This window comes from Camelina sativa, chromosome 11, assembly GCF_030686135.1.
Source record: "Camelina sativa cultivar CO46 ecotype springtype chromosome 11, ASM3068613v1".
NCBI lineage: Eukaryota > Viridiplantae > Streptophyta > Magnoliopsida > Brassicales > Brassicaceae > Camelina > Camelina sativa.
Genome location: NC_141890.1, coordinates 12,857,554 through 12,875,463, shown reverse-complemented (window position 1 = coordinate 12,875,463; position 17,910 = coordinate 12,857,554). Strand labels below are relative to the sequence as shown.

Sequence of the window (17,910 nt, the reverse complement as noted above, 5' to 3'; positions counted from 1 at the left end):
TCTGCCATGCGCTCTGCTCGTTCCTTCCGTGAAAACTCGACCTCTCATTTCCGCTCTATACAGGTTTGTTAAATCTCTCTCTCTTTTGTTCGCCATGACGTTTCTTATGAATCGAGATTCTTATTAGCAACAAAAGCATGGATTTGGAATTCAATATCTCATAAGCTTTAATTACTTGAAATGAGTTCGATTCAAAACAGGTTTTGCTCCGAATTAGACGTTTTTATGTGTTGACATGGTGCTAAGTTTTATGTATCGATTGTATCCTCTACTGGTTTTGTTTTCTTTGCAGAAGAATTGACATACGTCAAACACTAGGCCGATTTCAAAGCGAAGAGGTATCTACTATTCCAATTTGTTCGTTGTTATACTTGCCCTGGTTTGTGTCCCTTCTCTTGTTTTTAGATCAACTTCAAAATCATTTCTTCAGGCACAGTTCTTGAGAGCTGAGAAGCATGTTCAGGAGTTGAACATGTCTGCAGACTTAATGAAAAAGGAGAGCAAGAAATTGCTTGAGAGGACGACTTTAGCATAGAAGGATATGAAATGCGGTCTCTCTGAACTCATGTATGTTCCAAACATCGACGCTCCCACTTATTTTACTAAGCTATTGACATCATTTGTGTTAATATGGCTATTGGCTACTTCTGTTATATCTATAGGAACTCTGGAAATGATATGCGATTGATGTTTGGTCTGTTGGTTGCATATTTGCTGAGATTATGACAGGGGAGCCTCTATTCCCGGGGAAAGACTATGTTCATCAGTTTAAACTTATAACTGAGGTATGTTCTGTTTCAGGAAAGATCTGGTATAAGCTACCAAAGGTTTGTAATAAGATAACATGTGGAATGATTGATGTAGCGAAACGTTTGTTCGATGAAATTGGGAACCAGAGAAATTTGTGCTCCTGGAACTCAATGATTGGTAGTCTAGCTACTCACGGGAAACACAACGAAGCTCTTAAGCTTTATTCACAAATGTTGGTGAGCATTTTTTGTTTTGTTTCTTCTTCAGTTCAAATGCATGTTGATTCCTCTGTTCTTTAGAGTTCTAACACTTATGATTTTTCTATTGGTACTTTAGCGAGAAGGAGGAAAACCAGATGCAGTGACATTTGTCGGGTTGCTGCTAGCTTATGTTCATGGTGGGATGGTAGTGAAGGGACAAGAATTGTTCAAGTCCATGGAGGAAGTTCACAAGGTTTCGCCAAAGCTAGAGCACTACGGATGCATGATCGATCTCTTGGGACGTGTTGGGAAACTGGAAGAAGCATGTGATCTCATCAAAACAATGCCAATGAAACCAGACACTGTTGTATGGGGAACTCTTTTAGGTGCTTGTAGTTTCCATGGAAATGTTGAGATTTATCAGTTTCTTGATGAAATTTTCAGATTCACTTTGTCATTTTCTTATGTTTATAATGTTAATGTTATATGTTTTATTTTAATTAAAACTTTAATATTTTTTTACATATTTATTTAAATAATTAATTTTTTAAATTAAAAATACTATTATTTTTTCCAGGGGCAACTGTAAAGGACACCAATGCTCGTACAAAACTTAAGAAACTCTCAAAATAAAAATAAAATATTTGAAGGACCTAATATCAGTCCTAACCGATGCACATGCCCTAACAAAGCTAAGAAGGTAGGTAAGTTCGCAAAAACGTTATAGCAATTTTGAGAAACATACATATATATAAAACCTTTATATATTCTAGATTTTGACTAAATGCGTACATGTTTTGACTGAGAATGATTTGGCCTACACAGATGTGATCAAACCAAGTCCAATCATAAATCGAATCATACGGAAAAATCTATTTGACACAAATCTGTATTAGATGAAACATATATTATTTTAGTATTTTACTATTTTTCAGCAATATATTAATTTGCTGATACAAACAAAATCTCGATGATAATATTTTTTTTGTTTTTTTTGCTTTTTCGGGGTCGTTATCAAATTCACCTAACAAAAAAAAAAAGAAAGCGAGAATGTTAGAAAGAGAAGCAAAGTTATAAAAGATCTTCCGGGAGAATCAAGTAATTGCCAAACCTCCTAGTCCCTAGACAACTATAATGATATGACAAACATTTTATAATATAGCAAAAACATACACAAGTCTAGAAAGCTCCGTTTTAAAATAAAAAATAAAAAGAATCTTTTATCTTAAAAACAAAATACCTTAATTACGTCAATTGCCAATGACCGATTGATTTTGTAATATCATAAAAATGAAAAATGCATGGATATTGTTGAAAAAGTTTATAGTTGACAAATTCATCATATATATGGGTGCATGCAAAATGTTACAAACGAAGACGTAAACTCACTGGGTCAGACAAAATACTACATTCGAATGTATTCAAGATGAATACCTAAAATATGAAATCCTTTGTATTATCAACAAATATATAAACAAATAAGTAATATATAGAGTTTATAAACAACCATATGCTTTTTAGGGATATATCATTTGGTCAGTTGGTCTTATTGTTTTACCACCTTCTTTTTGACTTACATTTTCACATTATATAATGTTGTTGGAAGTATATGATATGTTACGAATGAGGACCAATCTTCTCAATCAATAATTGGAGTTTATGGTAAATAAATAATGTATTCACTATCCTTCCTCATACATCTTTGATACGTCTCTTCCTAGTTCCTATCCAAATGACAGATACAAATACAATAATCCAACTTTTAGGGACGTCAATCACTCAATTTAACTATTTAAGTGTCATTATTACTTCTAATTAAGTGGACATAAATAATCTTCATTACAAGGATTGTATTAACACGAAATTATCCAAATCGATCGCTTTCTAAAATTCTCCAAATAATGTAACAAATGGGCCCAAAAAGTATGAAAATCCAAATTGAGCCCAAAGTTGTGATCCAATGAACAATAAAGCTCTCACGAAGCTCCTACAAGCTCAGGTGGTGGGAAAGAAGAAAAGTAAGATCGTGGGGGTAAAAAGAAAACGGTTAAAAAATGATTTTTAATTTTTTTTCCCTTCAATTAAAATTTACAGCAAAAGCAGAAGTGAACTTTCGAAAACACTCTTAAAAGCAGTTTTCAATCTTTAGGAGCACTGATCGAGATGGAAAGTTTTCGTTACCTGATATTTTTCTTAATCTTCATCTCCACATTATCTTCCTCTGTAGCAGGAACCTTGTCTCTGCGAAACAGAGTAGACAAAAGCTCTGTTTCCTTTGTTAATGTCCGTAGCTTCGGTGCTCGAGCTAATGACCACAGAGACCACACCAAGGTTTGCTACAGATCTGTGTTTTTTTGTTGTTGTAGATTCATCTATTTAGTTACAAGAATCAGCTAATGAATTGATGTTTTTTGTTAAAGGCCTTTGTAGCAGCATGGGACAAGGCATGTAAATCATCTTCAAGCTCTGTACATCTTATAATCCCAAGAGGTGAATTCTCTGTTGGTCCTCTCAGATTCTCTGGTCCTTGCACTAACGTATCAAATCTCACTGTCCGAGTTAAGGTAATGTAGTTTCCAACACTCTCCATAATCTGTCTTCGTTTTGTCATTTGTGTTTGATTTAATGGTTTCTTATTGCTCACGTAACTGAAATTAGGGTCATCTAAAGGCCTCGACTGATCTGTCAAAGTATAGATCAGGCGGCGGTTGGATTGAGTTTGGATGGATCAATGGCTTAACTCTTACCGGAGGTGGTACATTTGACGGTCAAGGCGCTTTAGCTTGGCCGTTTAATAACTGTACTTCTGATTCTAACTGCAAACTCCTCCCAACTGTGAGATATACTCTACAAACATTGATCTTTGATCTATTAAGTTTTCCCTTTATTAATCAGAACCATGCTGTTGATTTCAGAGCTTGAAGTTTGTGGGGATGAACAGAACAGTTGTAAGAAGGATAAGCTCAGTGAACAGCAAGTTCTTTCACATAGCGATAGTAGAGTGCAGAGACTTCAAAGGCACAAGACTCAACATCACTGCTCCTTCTGATAGTCCAAATACAGATGGTATCCATATCGAACGCAGCTCGAATGTGTATTTCTCGCGTTCACATATCGCAACTGGAGATGATTGTGTTTCCATAGGACAAGGAAATTCTCAGATCACAATCACAAGTATCAAATGTGGACCAGGACATGGTATCAGGTAAAAAATGTAACAAAACCGCTTTTTGTTTTTGTAACTTGTTTCTGCTGTTGAGTTTTTGAAACGGTTTGTTTCTTTTGAAATTAAAGCGTTGGGAGTTTAGGGAGATATCCAAATGAGAAAGATGTGAAGGGGCTGGTGGTGAAGGATTGCAAGATGAGTGGTACGACGAATGGGATAAGGATCAAAACTTGGGCTAATTCTCCTGGTCAAAGTGCTGCTACCAACATGACTTTTCAGAACATTATAATGAACAATGTGACTAATCCAATCATCATTGATCAATCTTATTGTCCTTTCTCTTCTTGCATTTCAAATGTGAGTCTTCTTTAACACTCAAGATAAGAATGTTTTAACTGAAATGGGTCTGAGAGAGATGTTTTGATTGATTTTTTGTTGTTGTTGTTGTTGTAGGTACCTTCGAAGGTTAAGCTGAGTGATATATATTTCAAGAATATAAGAGGCACATCATCTTCACGGGTCGCGGTGCAGCTGCATTGTAGCAGAGGAATGCCATGTAAAAAAGTATACTTGGAGAATGTTCATCTTGATCTTTCTTCTTCTGATGCAGGAATGAAACAGAGCAGAAACAGAGGAGATGAAGCTGTCTCTTCTTCTTGTAGAAACGTTAGAGTTAATTACATTGGGACTCAACTCCCACCTCCATGTCACTAATCATCATCCATCATCACTATGATCGATTCATCATTTTGAAGTTTCTCTTGTAATGAACTATTGTGCTTTCTTTTGGGACACGTTTTCTTCATATCGGTCATATTAAGTTTGAAAATTTTGTCTATACATAAATTGCTAGTACCCTAATTAATTAGGACAAAATCTTGGCTAACTAATAAAAGAAATATGATTAGAAAATCGTGGTTGGTAATAAAAATTTGGTTCGTTTAAAGATTGGATCCTACAAAAATGGAGGAAATGGTTCATTCCAAGAGTGCCATTTAACAATTTCCGGGTAATGGCTAGTAGCACAAAATAATAACAATATAGCACTTATTTTTTTAAACTGAAATCTTAATGTAAAATAATACCAAGTTTGTTTATATAAGAATAATTTATGCATTCTCCTTTGCCTGTCTCATAAGTAAGCAACACCATCTTTATTTGTTCCCTGAGATATTGCTCCTTCCGGTTTCTAAGATGGAACTAGAATCAGAAACTCAAGAACTCCATCTTCACGTAAATGGCGGTAAGTATTCTAACAGAAATTTCAGAGTAGAGCTTCTTGTGTTCTTGTCTTACTTACGTGCTTGTTTGGTTTCATGTTTATATGTAGAACCTGAAGGGAAAAATTCAACAAAAGAGAGAAGTCACAACTACTCATGGAGGTTAAGAGTATCTCTCTACGTCACTCTCCTCTTAGCTGGAGAGACAATAGCCACTCTCTTAGGTAGACTTTACTACGAAAAAGGCGGTAAAAGCACGTGGCTGGAGACCTTGGTTCAGCTTGTTGGATTCCCTCTAACACTTCCTTGCTATTATTACATAAAGCCTGAGCCGTCCAAGACTAAAACCAAAACCAAAACCAAAAACACTTATTCTTCTTTCTTGACACTATCTTTAGTGTATGTTGGACTTGGCTTGCTTGTTGCTGCACACTGTGTTATGTACTCCTTTGGATTACTCTACCTTCCTGTCTCAACTTTCTCTTTGATCTCCGCGTCGCAATTGGCTTTTAATGCCATTTTCTCTTACTTCCTAAATTCACAAAAAATTACTCCTTTTATACTCAATTCACTTGTTCTCTTAACCACATCTTCTATACTTCTAGTTCTCCAAGATGAGCCTGAATCTTCTTATTCTTCTTCCTCTAAGTCCAGTTATGTGATTGGATACATCTGCGCGATAGGTAGCTCAGCAGGGTATTCTCTGGTGCTTTCTTTAACAGATTATGCGTTCGAAAAGATCCTAAGGAAATACACTTTCAAGGTGATTTTAGATATGGCCACATATCCATCTTTAGTGGCTACTATTGCAGTTGTGGTTGGACTTTTTGGAAGTGGTGGGTGGAAAATGTTGAGGATGGAAATGGATGAGTTTGAACTTGGGAAAGGCTCGTACGTTTTGATAGCTGTCGGTTCGACGATATCATGGCAAGCTTGTTCGATTAGTAGTATTGGTTTGATTCTTGAAGTTTCATCTCTATTTTCTAATGTCATAAGCACTCTTTGTTTACCCGTTGTTCCTGTTCTCGCTGTTGTGTTCTTCCGCGATGAGATGAACGGAATCAAGTTCGTTGCAATGCTTTTGGCCATTTGGGGATTTGTTTCGTATGCTTACCAGCATTATGTCGATGAGCAAAATCCAGAAGAAGAGCAAGAGCTTCCTCAACCTGAAGAAGAAAAAGAAGTAACAAAAGATGATAAATGTCATGTCCAAGCTTAGACAAAGTTCCACTAACCAAAGCTTGTAAATGTGAACCAACAATATAATATAAGTTAACAGTTATAAATAGTAGACACTAGAATAAAACTGGAAAATCTCTATCCGTCTTTCTTGTATCTTTATTAACTTCTGAATAAATTCAAGACTCAAGTGATTAAGAGGACACAAAACCAAAGACATCAACTTAGAAAAAAAAAAGTCAAGTAGACACACTCTAAAATGAGGGAACAAAATACTGTAAAAACTAAATTGTCTATATAGAATTAAGACTAAGACATTTACTAATTTACTCACCATTTTTAAGTATTCTATTCCATGTTTTGTGACTTTCATTTTCAAACCACAATTAATATTTTGCAGTTTTAAGTTTTGAATGACAAAGTTACCTAGGATTTATATGCAAGTTTGGTCAAAGTTTGGATGTCTTCACTTTTGTTTTTATTATATAGAGATTTGGAGAGACTTCTTTACCCAATATTTGAAGTTACTCCACGTATGCCACTTTTAAAACTCCAATTGCTTTTTTGGCAATTTGTTAAGTTTCAAAACTGACAACATTTATTTTCCCTCGATTTTATATGCAAACATTTGTTTTTATTAAATTAAATATTAAAATATTTACCTAAATTATTGTATTTGTTTGTATTGACAACATATTTGTTTCTATTAAATAAAAGATTTTAGGATTGAAATATTTACCTAAATTATTATATCTTCACTTGTGTTTCTGATTATATTCCTATTTAATGTGGTTTTATGCAAGTATTTAAGAATAATATATTAATATATTTGGTAATTTTTATTTGACTAAATTTTATGTTAAAATATCTTTTTTGATGACTACTTATTTTTAATTTGGTTAAAACCTTAAGATGGTTTGTTTACCTTTCTCTCTTTTCAATTCTTTTTTTTTTGTTCTCTTATATAATAGATACTATGTAACGCATTTGCATGTATTAGTAAAGCAAGCATACATCATCTTTATTTGTTCCCTGAGATTTAGCTCCCCTCTGGTTTCTATGATGGAAATAGAATCAGAAACTCAAGAACTCTGTCTCCATGTCAATGGTGGTAAGTAGTTTAATTTACACTCAAGAACATGATTCAATCAATCAAACAATCAGAAAATTCGGCATAGATAGAGCCTATTGTGATCTTGTCTTTATATACTCATTTTCTTGTTCTGTTTCATGTGTTGATGATAGAACATGCAAGGAATTTTTCAACGGAACAAAGATGTCACAGCTACTCGTGGAGGATAAAAGTGTCTCTCTATGTATTTCTCCTCTTAGCTGGAGAGACAATGGCGACTCTTTTAGGTAGACTTTACTATGAAAAAGGCGGTAAGAGTACATGGCTCGAGACCTTGGTTCAACTTGTTGGGTTTCCTTTAACCTTTCCTTGTTATTATTACATAAAGCCTGAGCCTTCCAAGACCATCACCAAAGAAACTACTTCCTTCTTGACACTATCTTTAGTGTATATTGGAATTGGCTTGTTTGTTGCTGGACAGAGTGGTTTATACTCTTTTGGATTACTCTACCTTCCTGTCTCAACTTTCTCTTTGATATCTGCGTCTCAGTTGGCTTTTAATGCCGTCTTCTCTTACTTCTTAAACTCACAAAAGATTACACCTTTTATACTCAATTCACTTGTTCTCTTGACCTTATCTTCAACACTTCTTGTCATCCAACCTGAGCCTGAATCTTCTTCAAAGTCCTTGGCCAAATACAATTATGTGATTGGATACATCTGCGCTTTTGGTAGCTCAGCTGGGTATTCTTTGACGCTTTCGTTAATAGACTATGCTTTTGAAAAGGTTCTAAAGAAACACACTTTCAAAGAGATTTTAGATATGGACACTTACCCATCTTTAGTAGCTACTTGTGTAGTTGTGGTTGGAATTTTTGGAAGTGGTGGGTGGAAAACGTTGAGGACAGATATGGAAGAGTTTAAACTTGGGAAACTGTCTTACATATTGATAAATATCGGTTCCACGATATCATGGCAAGCTTTTTCCATTGGTTGTTTGGGTTTGATCCTTGAAGTTTCATCGCTTTTCTCAAATGTCATAAGCACTGTTGGTTTACCTATTGTTCCTTTTCTCGGTGTTTTGTTCTTCCATGATGAGATGAGTGGAATCAAGTTGATTGCATTGTTTTTGGCCATATGGGGATTTGTTTCTTATGCTTATCACGACTATGTCGATGATCAAAAACCAGAAGAAGCAAATCAGGAGAAAGAAGAAGAAGAGATGATGAAGCTTTCTCAACCTGAAGAAGGTGCACAAGAAGAAAACAGTCATATCCAAGCTTAGTTAAAGATCCAAGAACCAAAACTCTTGTAATTTTGACCTAATATCATTTCAAGTAAGCAGTTACATATACAGTAGACTAGACACCACAACAAGAAAATTAAAAACTTTCTAAATGTCAAGTGTAGTTGAAACCCCTTGTCTTGTTGTATCGTTTGTTGAATTTCTAAATCCACTAAATAGACACTAACACTCGACCCACTAAGATTAAATTAAGAGAACAAAATAAAGCCAATAATTATGTGGGACACGAGAGCCAATAATTACAATACGAGCCTACCTCTAATAGAATATGATGCACTTGGCCACTTGCCTTCAAGCTCCATCTATATAACATCTTCACTAAAAATCTGTCAGTGGGAAGTCCTCTTAAAGCCGTCATGGAAAGAACTCAAGAACTCAATGTTAATGGTAAGCAAGAAGAGCTCGTGTAGTAGACCCCTTTAAGAATCATCTGAAAACATGGATACTATGTGATTAGTTTCATGATATATGCTAAGCCATGAGAGTTTCTTTTTTCTTAAATGTTTTTCAGATCATCAAAACATAGAAGCAAACCTGAGAGGTCAAGAGGAAATGAATACGACTATGGAAATCGAATCATTGTTCGTACTTCAATCGAAGAACTACAAGAGGTGGCTTCGGATTTCCATTTACGTGTTCTTTGTCCTTGCCTGCCAAGCACTTTCTACAATTCTAGGCAGATTGTACTATGAAAACGGTGGGAAGAGTACATGGATGGGAACACTTGTCCAACTCATCGGCTTCCCTGTTCTGTTTCTCTTCCGCTTCTTTTCCCAAATCAAAATTCCTAAATCAACAGACGCAGATTTCAGACACTTCCCTTCATTCACCACCCTTGCGTCAGTTTACATTGTTATTGGACTGTTAGGGGCTGCTGTTTCTTATATGTCCTCTGTTGGGTTGCTCTACTTACCAGTTTCTACTTTCTCACTCATCTTGGCCTCACAGTTGGCCTTCACTGCCTTCTTCTCTTATCTCCTAAACTCACAGAAGTTCACACCTTTTATCGTGAATTCTCTATTTCTCCTTACTATTTCCTCTGCCCTCCTCGTGGTCAACACTGATTCAGAAAACACAACAAAAGCGTCTAGAGTAAAATATGTGATAGGGTTCATATGTACCGTTGGTGCTTCTGCTGGGATTGGACTGTTGCTATCTCTGGTACAACTGATCCTCAGGAAGGTCATAAAGAAGCAAACGTTCTCAACAGTCATGGACATGGTCGCCTACCAATCTCTAGTTGCAAGCTGTGTGGTTCTCATAGGACTTTTTGCTAGCGGGGAGTGGAAAACTCTAACAAGTGAGATGGAAAGCTACAAACTGGGGAAAGCGCCCTACGTTATGACTTTGGCCTCGGCAGCTATATCCTGGCAAGTCTACACCATTGGTGTTGTGGGATTGATCTTCGAGTCGTCTTCTGTGTTCTCCAATTCCATATCTGTTGTGGGGTTGCCTATAGTTCCAGTTGTAGCAGTGATTGTTTTCCATGATAAAATGAATGCGTCAAAGATCTTTTCCATCATTTTAGCTATCTGGGGCTTCATTTCATATGTCTATCAGCACTACCTTGACGAAAAGAAGTTGAAGACTAGCCACACAAGTCCTGTTGGAGGTCCTCACCTACCTGTTGAAGAAGGTCACACAAACATACAAAGTGTATGATCGGGCATATACTGTATAAAGTTCATGTCTTGTATTTGAGAAAAGATAAAAAGAAAAGTGGAACTCTATATGGCCAACTAGTCACTGATAAGCATTTTGTACATAAGATACCTAATATTTCAGATTTGTTTTTAACTTCTATCCTATAGGTTATAGAGAAATGTGTAATACCAGCAACGAAGATTAAAGCAATGAATTTTAGCAGATAACCATGTCACATTTGCGATATTTCCGTTTGTGAGTGTGACATCAGAGATAACCATAACAAAAAGATACAATGCTATACTCTGCTTTTTCATTTTGCAGTGCATCTGAAACACCGAAAACAAGAGCAAACAACGAAAGCAGAGAGACAGACAGGCTAATGCATCCTTGAGAAAACAGAGCTTTGAATAGAAAAACAAGGGAACAAAAACAATACCCCTTGGACGCCGCCACTGACATAACAAATAAACAATGTAGTGACTTGAACAGTAACTATTTTATTCCATTGCAGGAGTTTGGCTTCTTGTATCTCTGTAAATTTCTGATATACTGCATTGGTAAAACAAAAGTTTTCTCAGAGCCGCCATTCAAAGGTTACGAGAATTTCAAGTCATGTGTGAGACTACTAAGTTATGATACTGCTGTCATATATCGCCCGTCCCATCTATATAATGGATTTAGTAAAAGCCTTTCAAGTTTGATAGTGAAACTTATAATATAACTTTCAATTTGTGTATCAAGTAAGGTCTCTTGTGTGTCTGCAAGACATCACAGAAGAAAGATATCAATAAACAACAATATTCTTTCTTTCTCACCTTCTCATTTCTCATGGACAGATCTCAAGAACACTATGCCAATGGTATGCAAAAAGCACCTGATAACATTAGATCCTTTGATTCTTTTTTTCATGAAATATAATAATCATGAGTGTTAAATTTTCAGGTGACCAGAACTTAGAAGCAAACCTAATAGATCATGAGGTAACTGAGTCATTATTAGTACCTCAAACGAAGAACTGTAAAAGGTGGCTCCGTGTCTCCATGTACGCAATCTTTGTCATCTTCTGCCAACCACTTGCTACAATTCTAGGTAGATTGTACTATGAAAATGGAGGGAAAAGCACATATGTGGTAACACTTCTTCAACTCATTGGCTTCCCTGTACTGGTTCTCTTCCGCTTCTTTTCACGAATCAGACAACCCAAATCAAAAGATACAAATTTCAGTCAGTCCCCTTCATTCAGCACCCTTGCATCGGTTTACATGTGCACTGGACTGCTAGTGTCTGCTTCTGCTTATTTGTCTGCATTTGGGTTACTCTACTTACCAGTCTCTACTTTCTCCCTTATCATGGCCTCACAGTTGGCCTTCACTGCCTTTTTCTCGTATTTCCTCAACTCGCAAAAGTTCACTCCTTTCATAGTCAATTCATTGTTTCTCCTTACGGTTTCCTCTGCCCTCCTCGTGGTCAACACTGTCTCGGAAAACACAACAAATGTGTCTAGAGCAAATTATGTGATCGGGTTCATATGTACTATCGGTGCTTCCGCTGGGATTGGATTGGTGCTATCTCTGATACAACTGCTCTTCAGGAAAGTTTTCACAAAGCATACATCCTCAGCAGTCCTGGACTTGGCCAATTACCAATCTCTAATTGCAAGTTGTGTGGTACTCATAGGACTGTTTGCAAGTGGAGAGTGGAAAACTCTGCCAAGTGAGATGAGAAACTACAAACTGGGGAAAATGTCATATATCTTCACTTTGGCCTCAGCAGCTATCTCATGGCAAGTATACACTGTTGGTTGTGTGGGATTAATCTTCGAGTCATCTTCTGTGTTCTCCAATTCCATAACTGCTGTCGGGTTGCCTATCGTTCCAGTTGTAGCAGTGATCGTTTTCCATGATAAGATGGACGCATCAAAGATCTTCTCCATAGTTTTAGCTATTTGGGGCTTCCTTTCATTTGTCTATCAGCACTACCTCGACGAAAAGAAGTTGAAGACTTGCCAGACAAATCCAGTCGAGCAAAATACGCAAACATGATGAAACGTAGCTGCTTTAAATGTCACACAATCAAACAAAAAAAGTTGTGCATGCAATCATGCATATTACATACATAAAGCTTGTCCGTGTAATTTCTGTAATTGTCAATGCAAATGGGACGCATGTCTCTTGAGCATATATATCAGAAATGTGCAAGTCTCTTTGGCCAAATTTCCAGTATTGAGTACAACTGTAATTTTATACATAAGGTACCCACATCTCAGGTATGTAGAACTTCTATTATCTAAAATTGTACATTACAAGCAGGGTGATAAAGCAGACATCTCTCTAACATAAAACCATGTCTATTTTGTGATATTTTCATCACGTGAGAGTGACACACGATAAAACTTGAACAGTTAACTGTAACTTACAAAGATGTTAATGCACTATACTGCTTTCTAGTTTTTGAAATGCACCTGAAACAGAAACAAGAGGAAACAACAAATCATGTACTGTATACTATAATGAAAAAAAGAATATATCTTAGACAAACAGGTCCCGACATCCTTGGGGAAACAAAGCTTTGAACAAAAAGTAAATGACCAGAAATAATACCATTTAGAAGTCTATGACTAAATAGATTGTAAAGCGACTTCTCTGCCGTCCAAGATATTATTGTTACAAATGTCTTCTCTTGAAAAGATAGGGGGGACAACAACTTCAAGACTAGCCAGGGAAACCCCAAACGTGTTGCTAATACACATGCCACCAGCACCATATAAAAATAATCGGACAGAGCAAGCCAAAGAAATTTATAAAGATGACAAACCTTCAAAATTGTCGTCTTCAAGATCACACAATAATAGAATTTGTGCACATGTTTATATATGTGTATGCGTGGAGTTTATGTTTGTCTATATACGTATGTGGTTCATGTTTCTCCAAGGTGCAGAAAAAAAAGTCTGAATGATCATTGTTCCTTGACTTAACTCATCTCTTGGTCAACAATAGTGGCATCTTTGCATGCAGAAAGACTACAGGAACTAAAATCCTGGAAAGAGAAGAGATATATATGGTTGGCATTTACTGAATGTGGGACCAAGAACAATGAAAACTTAGACGGTGACCGATTCCTAATCTCTGAAAATATAGCTATAGCATACCTTACCCATATCAAAGGAGCAATCATTTGGTAGCATTTATATACCAAGAAAATTGATAACAAGATACCTAATACTTAAAATTTGTACAGAATATCGTCTGTTCCTCCTTGTCCATCTCCAAGGAGGTCATTCCAAATCCAACATGAGGGGGGATCAAGAGCTACAAGTCATCGGTGAGTAAGCATAAACCAGTTCGTAGTGAACGTACTAGTCTTTCATCTTCAAAAAAAAGAAAGAAATATATGGTTATGATATATTATTATTTAATATATGAAACAATTAACAACAAAATAAAGTATATACTAATTTGCGTTATTTTTCTCTAACTTACCAGTTCAGCAGGGGAAAGAACCAAATCTGACAGTTCAAGATGAAAGAGATTCGGTCAGCAGCAGCCAAACAGAAGTATCTCACTCAGACAAATACAAACGGTGGCTCCGGGTGACTATCTATACATTCCTTGTCATTTCAGGCCAAACAGTTGCTACAATTCTGGGGAATTTATACTATGACAACGGAGGAAACAGTAAATGGCTAGCAACGGTAGTTCAACTTGTTGGCTTTCCGGTCCTATTTCCATATTATCTCTTCTCACTCAAAACACATGAAACAACTCCTAGAGATGGAAAAAGAACCTCACCGAGGAACCGTGTATTGGTTTACGTAGTGCTTGGACTTCTCGTAGGAGCAGATTGCTATCTGTACTCCATCGGACTGCTTTACTTGCCCGTTTCTACCTATTCCCTGATCTGTGCATCTCAGTTAGCCTTCAACGCTTTCTTCTCTTATTTCCTCAACTCACAAAAACTTACTCCTATCATTTTGAATTCTCTTTTCCTACTTACTATATCTTCCGTCCTCCTTGCGTTCAATAATGAGGAGTCAACTGCCACAAAAGTTACAAAAGGAGAGTATGTCAAAGGTTTCATATGCACTGTTGGTGCGTCTGCTGGGTACGGTCTAGTCTTATCCCTACAACAGCTAGCCTTCCTTAAAGTCCTAAAGAGGCAAACTTTCTCAGAAGTTATGGATGCTATAATTTACGTGAGTCTAGTGGCCAGCTGTGTTAGCATGGTGGGTCTTTTTGCTAGCAGCGAGTGGAAAACTTTGAGCAAAGAAATGGAAAACTACAAACTTGGGAAGGTATCCTACATTATGAACCTCGTGTGGACAGCTATTACCTGGCAGGTATTCTCCATCGGTGGCACAGGACTAATCTTCGAGCTTTCCTCTCTATTCTCAAATGCAATAAGCGTTCTGGGACTCCCAGTGGTTCCTATCCTGGCTGTCATCATTTTCCATGACACAATGAATGGGTTAAAGGTGATTTCTATGATCCTAGCTATTTGGGGTTTTGCTTCCTATGTTTACCAACAATATCTTGATGAAAAGAACTTGAAGAAAAGTCATGGAATCACAACAACAGAATCTCCTGACTTACCAGAAGCAGAAGAGTCATTTGGCAATCAAAATAAGCTGAAATCTTGAAAGATGGTGTTCCACATTTCACAGACTTCATCGAGCTGATATCGGCCTGGAGGCAGCCTACAATGAAGAATAAACATACAATAATTTTGATGCAACTCAAATGAAGTCTCAGCTGAATTTTCTTTTGCATCATTGTAACAGGAGATAGATTTCATTTCAATAAATAGTGAATGACTCTGGTTTAGTTTTGATTATGATTACCCAAATTACATCGTAAGATCAGTGAAACGGCATTACCAAGTTCAAGATAGCTGATTACAAAAGTTCATCGCTAACAACTTGGAATCATAACAACTTAAGATGAGTACTACGAAAATGTGCAGAATAGTCATAGTAGACATTTATATAACAAAAAAACCATGTCAATTTTGTGATATCTTCAATTTATGATTTTGTCACTCGATAAAAATTGACCAGTTAGACATGACTTACGAAGATATTATTAATGCACTACTCCGCTTTCTAGTTTTACCTGAAACAAGGACAAACATAAATTCATGTCTAACCAAAAAAAGAAGAAAATCTTAATAAGACAGGTAAATAACCAGAAATAGTACCATTTGGAAGTCTCATTCATAGCAGTTAATAAAGTGACTTCCTCTGCCACCCAATATTCTTTTGAAAAGATAAGACATTTATGACATAAAGTCCATAAATGTGTTCCTAATCCATATGCCTGATCATAAGAGAAAGATAATCAGACGGAACAACCCAAAGAAATTAAAGAAGACGAAGAACTTTCAAAATAGTCATCCTGACAGAGTGACAGGTCACACAATCATACAAATTGTGTTCATGCGTGTTAAGTTTCTATCTATGCGTATGGTTGATGTGTCTCCACACAGCTTTAAGATACTGAGTGAATAATGGCGACACATCATTTTCCTTCTTGACTTGACCCGACCCATCTCTAGATCAACAATAGTGACATCTCTGGTTGTAGATAACAAAAGATATAAAATTCATGGCAAGAGAAAGATATATACAATTTGGCATTTACTGAATGTGGGGACACATACAATGAAAACTTAGACGGTGACCGACTCCTATTCCCTTAATATATAGCTACAGCATGTCTACCCATATCACAGAAGCAATCACTTGGTAGCATCGGTAACCAAGAAAATTGATAATAAGATACCTAATACTTCAAATCTGTTCAGAACATTGTTAGTTCCTCCTTGTCCATCTCCAAGGAGGGGATTCCATATCCACTATGAAGGGGGATCAAGAACTACAAGTCATTGGTGAGTAAGCATAAACCAGTTCGTCAAGAACCTACTGGTCTTTTATCATAAGAAAAAAAAGAACCGAAAAGATTATCATGGTATCTTATAATTCAATAATATATCAAAATTCATTATGTGTGACAACAAATAAATCGTAAACTAATTTCTTGTGTTATTATCACTTACCAGTTCAGCAGGAGAAAGAACCAAATCCAACAGATAAGGATGAAAAAAAATCGGTCAGTGGCAGCCAAACAAACTCTAATACATACAAACGGTGGCTCCGGATAGCCGTCTATACATTCTTTGCCATTTCAGGCCAATCAGTTGCTACAATTCTGGGGAGACTATACTATGACAATGGAGGAAACAGCAAATGGCTAGCAACAGTAGTTCAGCCTGTAGGCTTTCCTATTCTACTTCCATATTATCTCTTGTCAGTCAAAACACATACAACAACTCAAAGAGACGACAAAATAACCTCACTTAGGAACCGTGCATTGGTTTACATAGTGCTTGGATTTCTTGTAGGAGCAGCTTGCTACCTATACTCCATCGGACTGCTTTACCTACCTGTTTCTACCCTGTCCCTGATCTGTGCATCACAGTTAGCCTTCACCGCTTTCTTCTCTTATTTCCTCAACTCACAAAAACTTACTCCTATCATTTTGAATTCTCTTATCCTCCTCACTATATCTTCTACCCTCCTTGCATTTAATAATGAAGAATTAAATTCCAAAAAAGTTACAAAAGGAGAGTATGTCAAAGGCTTCATATGCACCGTTTCTTCATCTGCTGGGTTTGGTCTACTTTTATCCCTACAACAGCTAGCCTTCCGTAAAGTTCTAAAGAAGCAAACTTTTTCAGAAGTTATGGAGATGATAATCTACGTGAGTCTAGTGGCCAGTTGTGTTGGCGTGGTGGGGCTTTTTGCTAGTAGCGAGTGGAATACTTTGAGCAATGAAATGAAAAACTACAAACTTGGGAAGGTATCCTACATTATGAACCTAGTGTGGACAGCTGTTACCTGGCAGGTATTCTCCATCGGTGGCACAGGACTGATCTTCGAGCTTTCCTCTCTATTCTCAAATGTAATAAGCGCTCTGGGACTCCCAGTGGTTCCTATCCTGGCTGTAATCATTTTCCATGACAAAATGAATGGGTTAAAGGTGATTTCTATGATCCTAGCTATTTGGGGTTTCGCTTCCTATGTTTACCAACAATATCTTGATGAAAAAAACTTGAAGAAAAGTCATGGAATCACAACAACAGAATCCCCTGATCCACCAGAAGCAGAAGAGTCAAGTTGGCAGTCAAAATAAGCTGATATCTTGAAAGATGGTGTCCGGGCACCCTACAATGAAGAATAAAAATAATACAATTTTTTTGATGCAACTGAAGTGAAGTTTCAGCTTGACACTTTTTGCATCGTTGTAACAGGAAGTAGATTTCAGTAAATAAATAGTGAGCGACTCTGGACTCTGGTTTAGTTTTGAATATGTTCG

At 36.6% G+C, this 17,910-nt stretch overlaps 7 protein-coding genes and 1 long non-coding RNA gene across 9 annotated transcripts; 7 read left to right on the top strand and 1 right to left on the bottom strand.

Annotated features, from left to right (window-relative positions):
* The first annotated feature begins 3,078 nt into the window (after window positions 1-3,078).
* Window positions 3,079-4,856, top strand: LOC104723264 (exopolygalacturonase). The gene is made up of 6 exons (XM_019231850.2): window positions 3,079-3,281; window positions 3,371-3,514; window positions 3,609-3,785; window positions 3,866-4,155; window positions 4,245-4,473; window positions 4,570-4,856. Exons 1-6 carry the CDS (start codon window positions 3,114-3,116, stop codon window positions 4,828-4,830), a joined length of 1,269 nt encoding a protein of 422 aa, XP_019087395.2. The 5' UTR covers window positions 3,079-3,113; the 3' UTR covers window positions 4,831-4,856.
* A 354-nt stretch (window positions 4,857-5,210) lies between these two features.
* Window positions 5,211-6,713, top strand: LOC104723263 (putative purine permease 6). Its single transcript, XM_010441590.3, has 2 exons — window positions 5,211-5,359; window positions 5,447-6,713. The coding sequence occupies exons 1-2, from the start codon at window positions 5,311-5,313 to the stop codon at window positions 6,553-6,555; spliced, it is 1,158 nt and encodes a 385-aa protein (XP_010439892.1). The 5' UTR covers window positions 5,211-5,310; the 3' UTR covers window positions 6,556-6,713.
* Window positions 6,714-7,487: 774 nt separating this feature from the next.
* Window positions 7,488-9,006, top strand: LOC104723261 (putative purine permease 6). The gene is made up of 2 exons (XM_010441589.3): window positions 7,488-7,626; window positions 7,761-9,006. Exons 1-2 carry the CDS (start codon window positions 7,575-7,577, stop codon window positions 8,870-8,872), a joined length of 1,164 nt encoding a protein of 387 aa, XP_010439891.2. The 5' UTR covers window positions 7,488-7,574; the 3' UTR covers window positions 8,873-9,006.
* A 141-nt stretch (window positions 9,007-9,147) lies between these two features.
* Window positions 9,148-10,759, top strand: LOC104723260 (putative purine permease 8). Its single transcript, XM_010441588.3, is given in 3 exon segments — window positions 9,148-9,280; window positions 9,405-10,549; window positions 10,551-10,759. Coding segments are annotated over 3 exon segments (1,200 nt in total). The 5' UTR covers window positions 9,148-9,249; the 3' UTR covers window positions 10,575-10,759.
* Window positions 10,760-11,358: 599 nt separating this feature from the next.
* Window positions 11,359-12,753, top strand: LOC104723256 (putative purine permease 22). Its single transcript, XM_019232674.2, has 2 exons — window positions 11,359-11,399; window positions 11,483-12,753. The coding sequence occupies exons 1-2, from the start codon at window positions 11,369-11,371 to the stop codon at window positions 12,580-12,582; spliced, it is 1,131 nt and encodes a 376-aa protein (XP_019088219.2). The 5' UTR covers window positions 11,359-11,368; the 3' UTR covers window positions 12,583-12,753.
* LOC104723258 (uncharacterized) lies at window positions 12,747-15,998 on the bottom strand. 2 transcript variants are annotated; one of them, XR_757314.3, is made up of 8 exons: window positions 15,734-15,871; window positions 15,609-15,648; window positions 15,130-15,233; window positions 14,870-14,973; window positions 14,020-14,574; window positions 13,756-13,907; window positions 13,141-13,576; window positions 12,747-13,001 (listed from the first exon to the last, which is right to left on the bottom strand). It is a non-coding gene; the product is annotated as an uncharacterized LOC104723258 (long non-coding RNA). The 2 variants fall into 2 exon arrangements; XR_015571128.1 differs by lacking the exons at window positions 12,747-13,001; window positions 13,141-13,576 and having other exon boundaries at window positions 13,663-13,907; window positions 15,734-15,998.
* LOC104723257 (putative purine permease 10) lies at window positions 13,728-15,367 on the top strand. The gene is made up of 2 exons (XM_010441586.3): window positions 13,728-13,861; window positions 14,023-15,367. Exons 1-2 carry the CDS (start codon window positions 13,831-13,833, stop codon window positions 15,174-15,176), a joined length of 1,185 nt encoding a protein of 394 aa, XP_010439888.2. The 5' UTR covers window positions 13,728-13,830; the 3' UTR covers window positions 15,177-15,367.
* A 193-nt stretch (window positions 15,999-16,191) lies between the features above and the next one.
* Window positions 16,192-17,902, top strand: LOC104723259 (purine permease 21). Its single transcript, XM_010441587.2, has 2 exons — window positions 16,192-16,423; window positions 16,595-17,902. The coding sequence occupies exons 1-2, from the start codon at window positions 16,393-16,395 to the stop codon at window positions 17,725-17,727; spliced, it is 1,164 nt and encodes a 387-aa protein (XP_010439889.2). The 5' UTR covers window positions 16,192-16,392; the 3' UTR covers window positions 17,728-17,902.
* The last annotated feature ends 8 nt before the right edge of the window (window positions 17,903-17,910 follow it).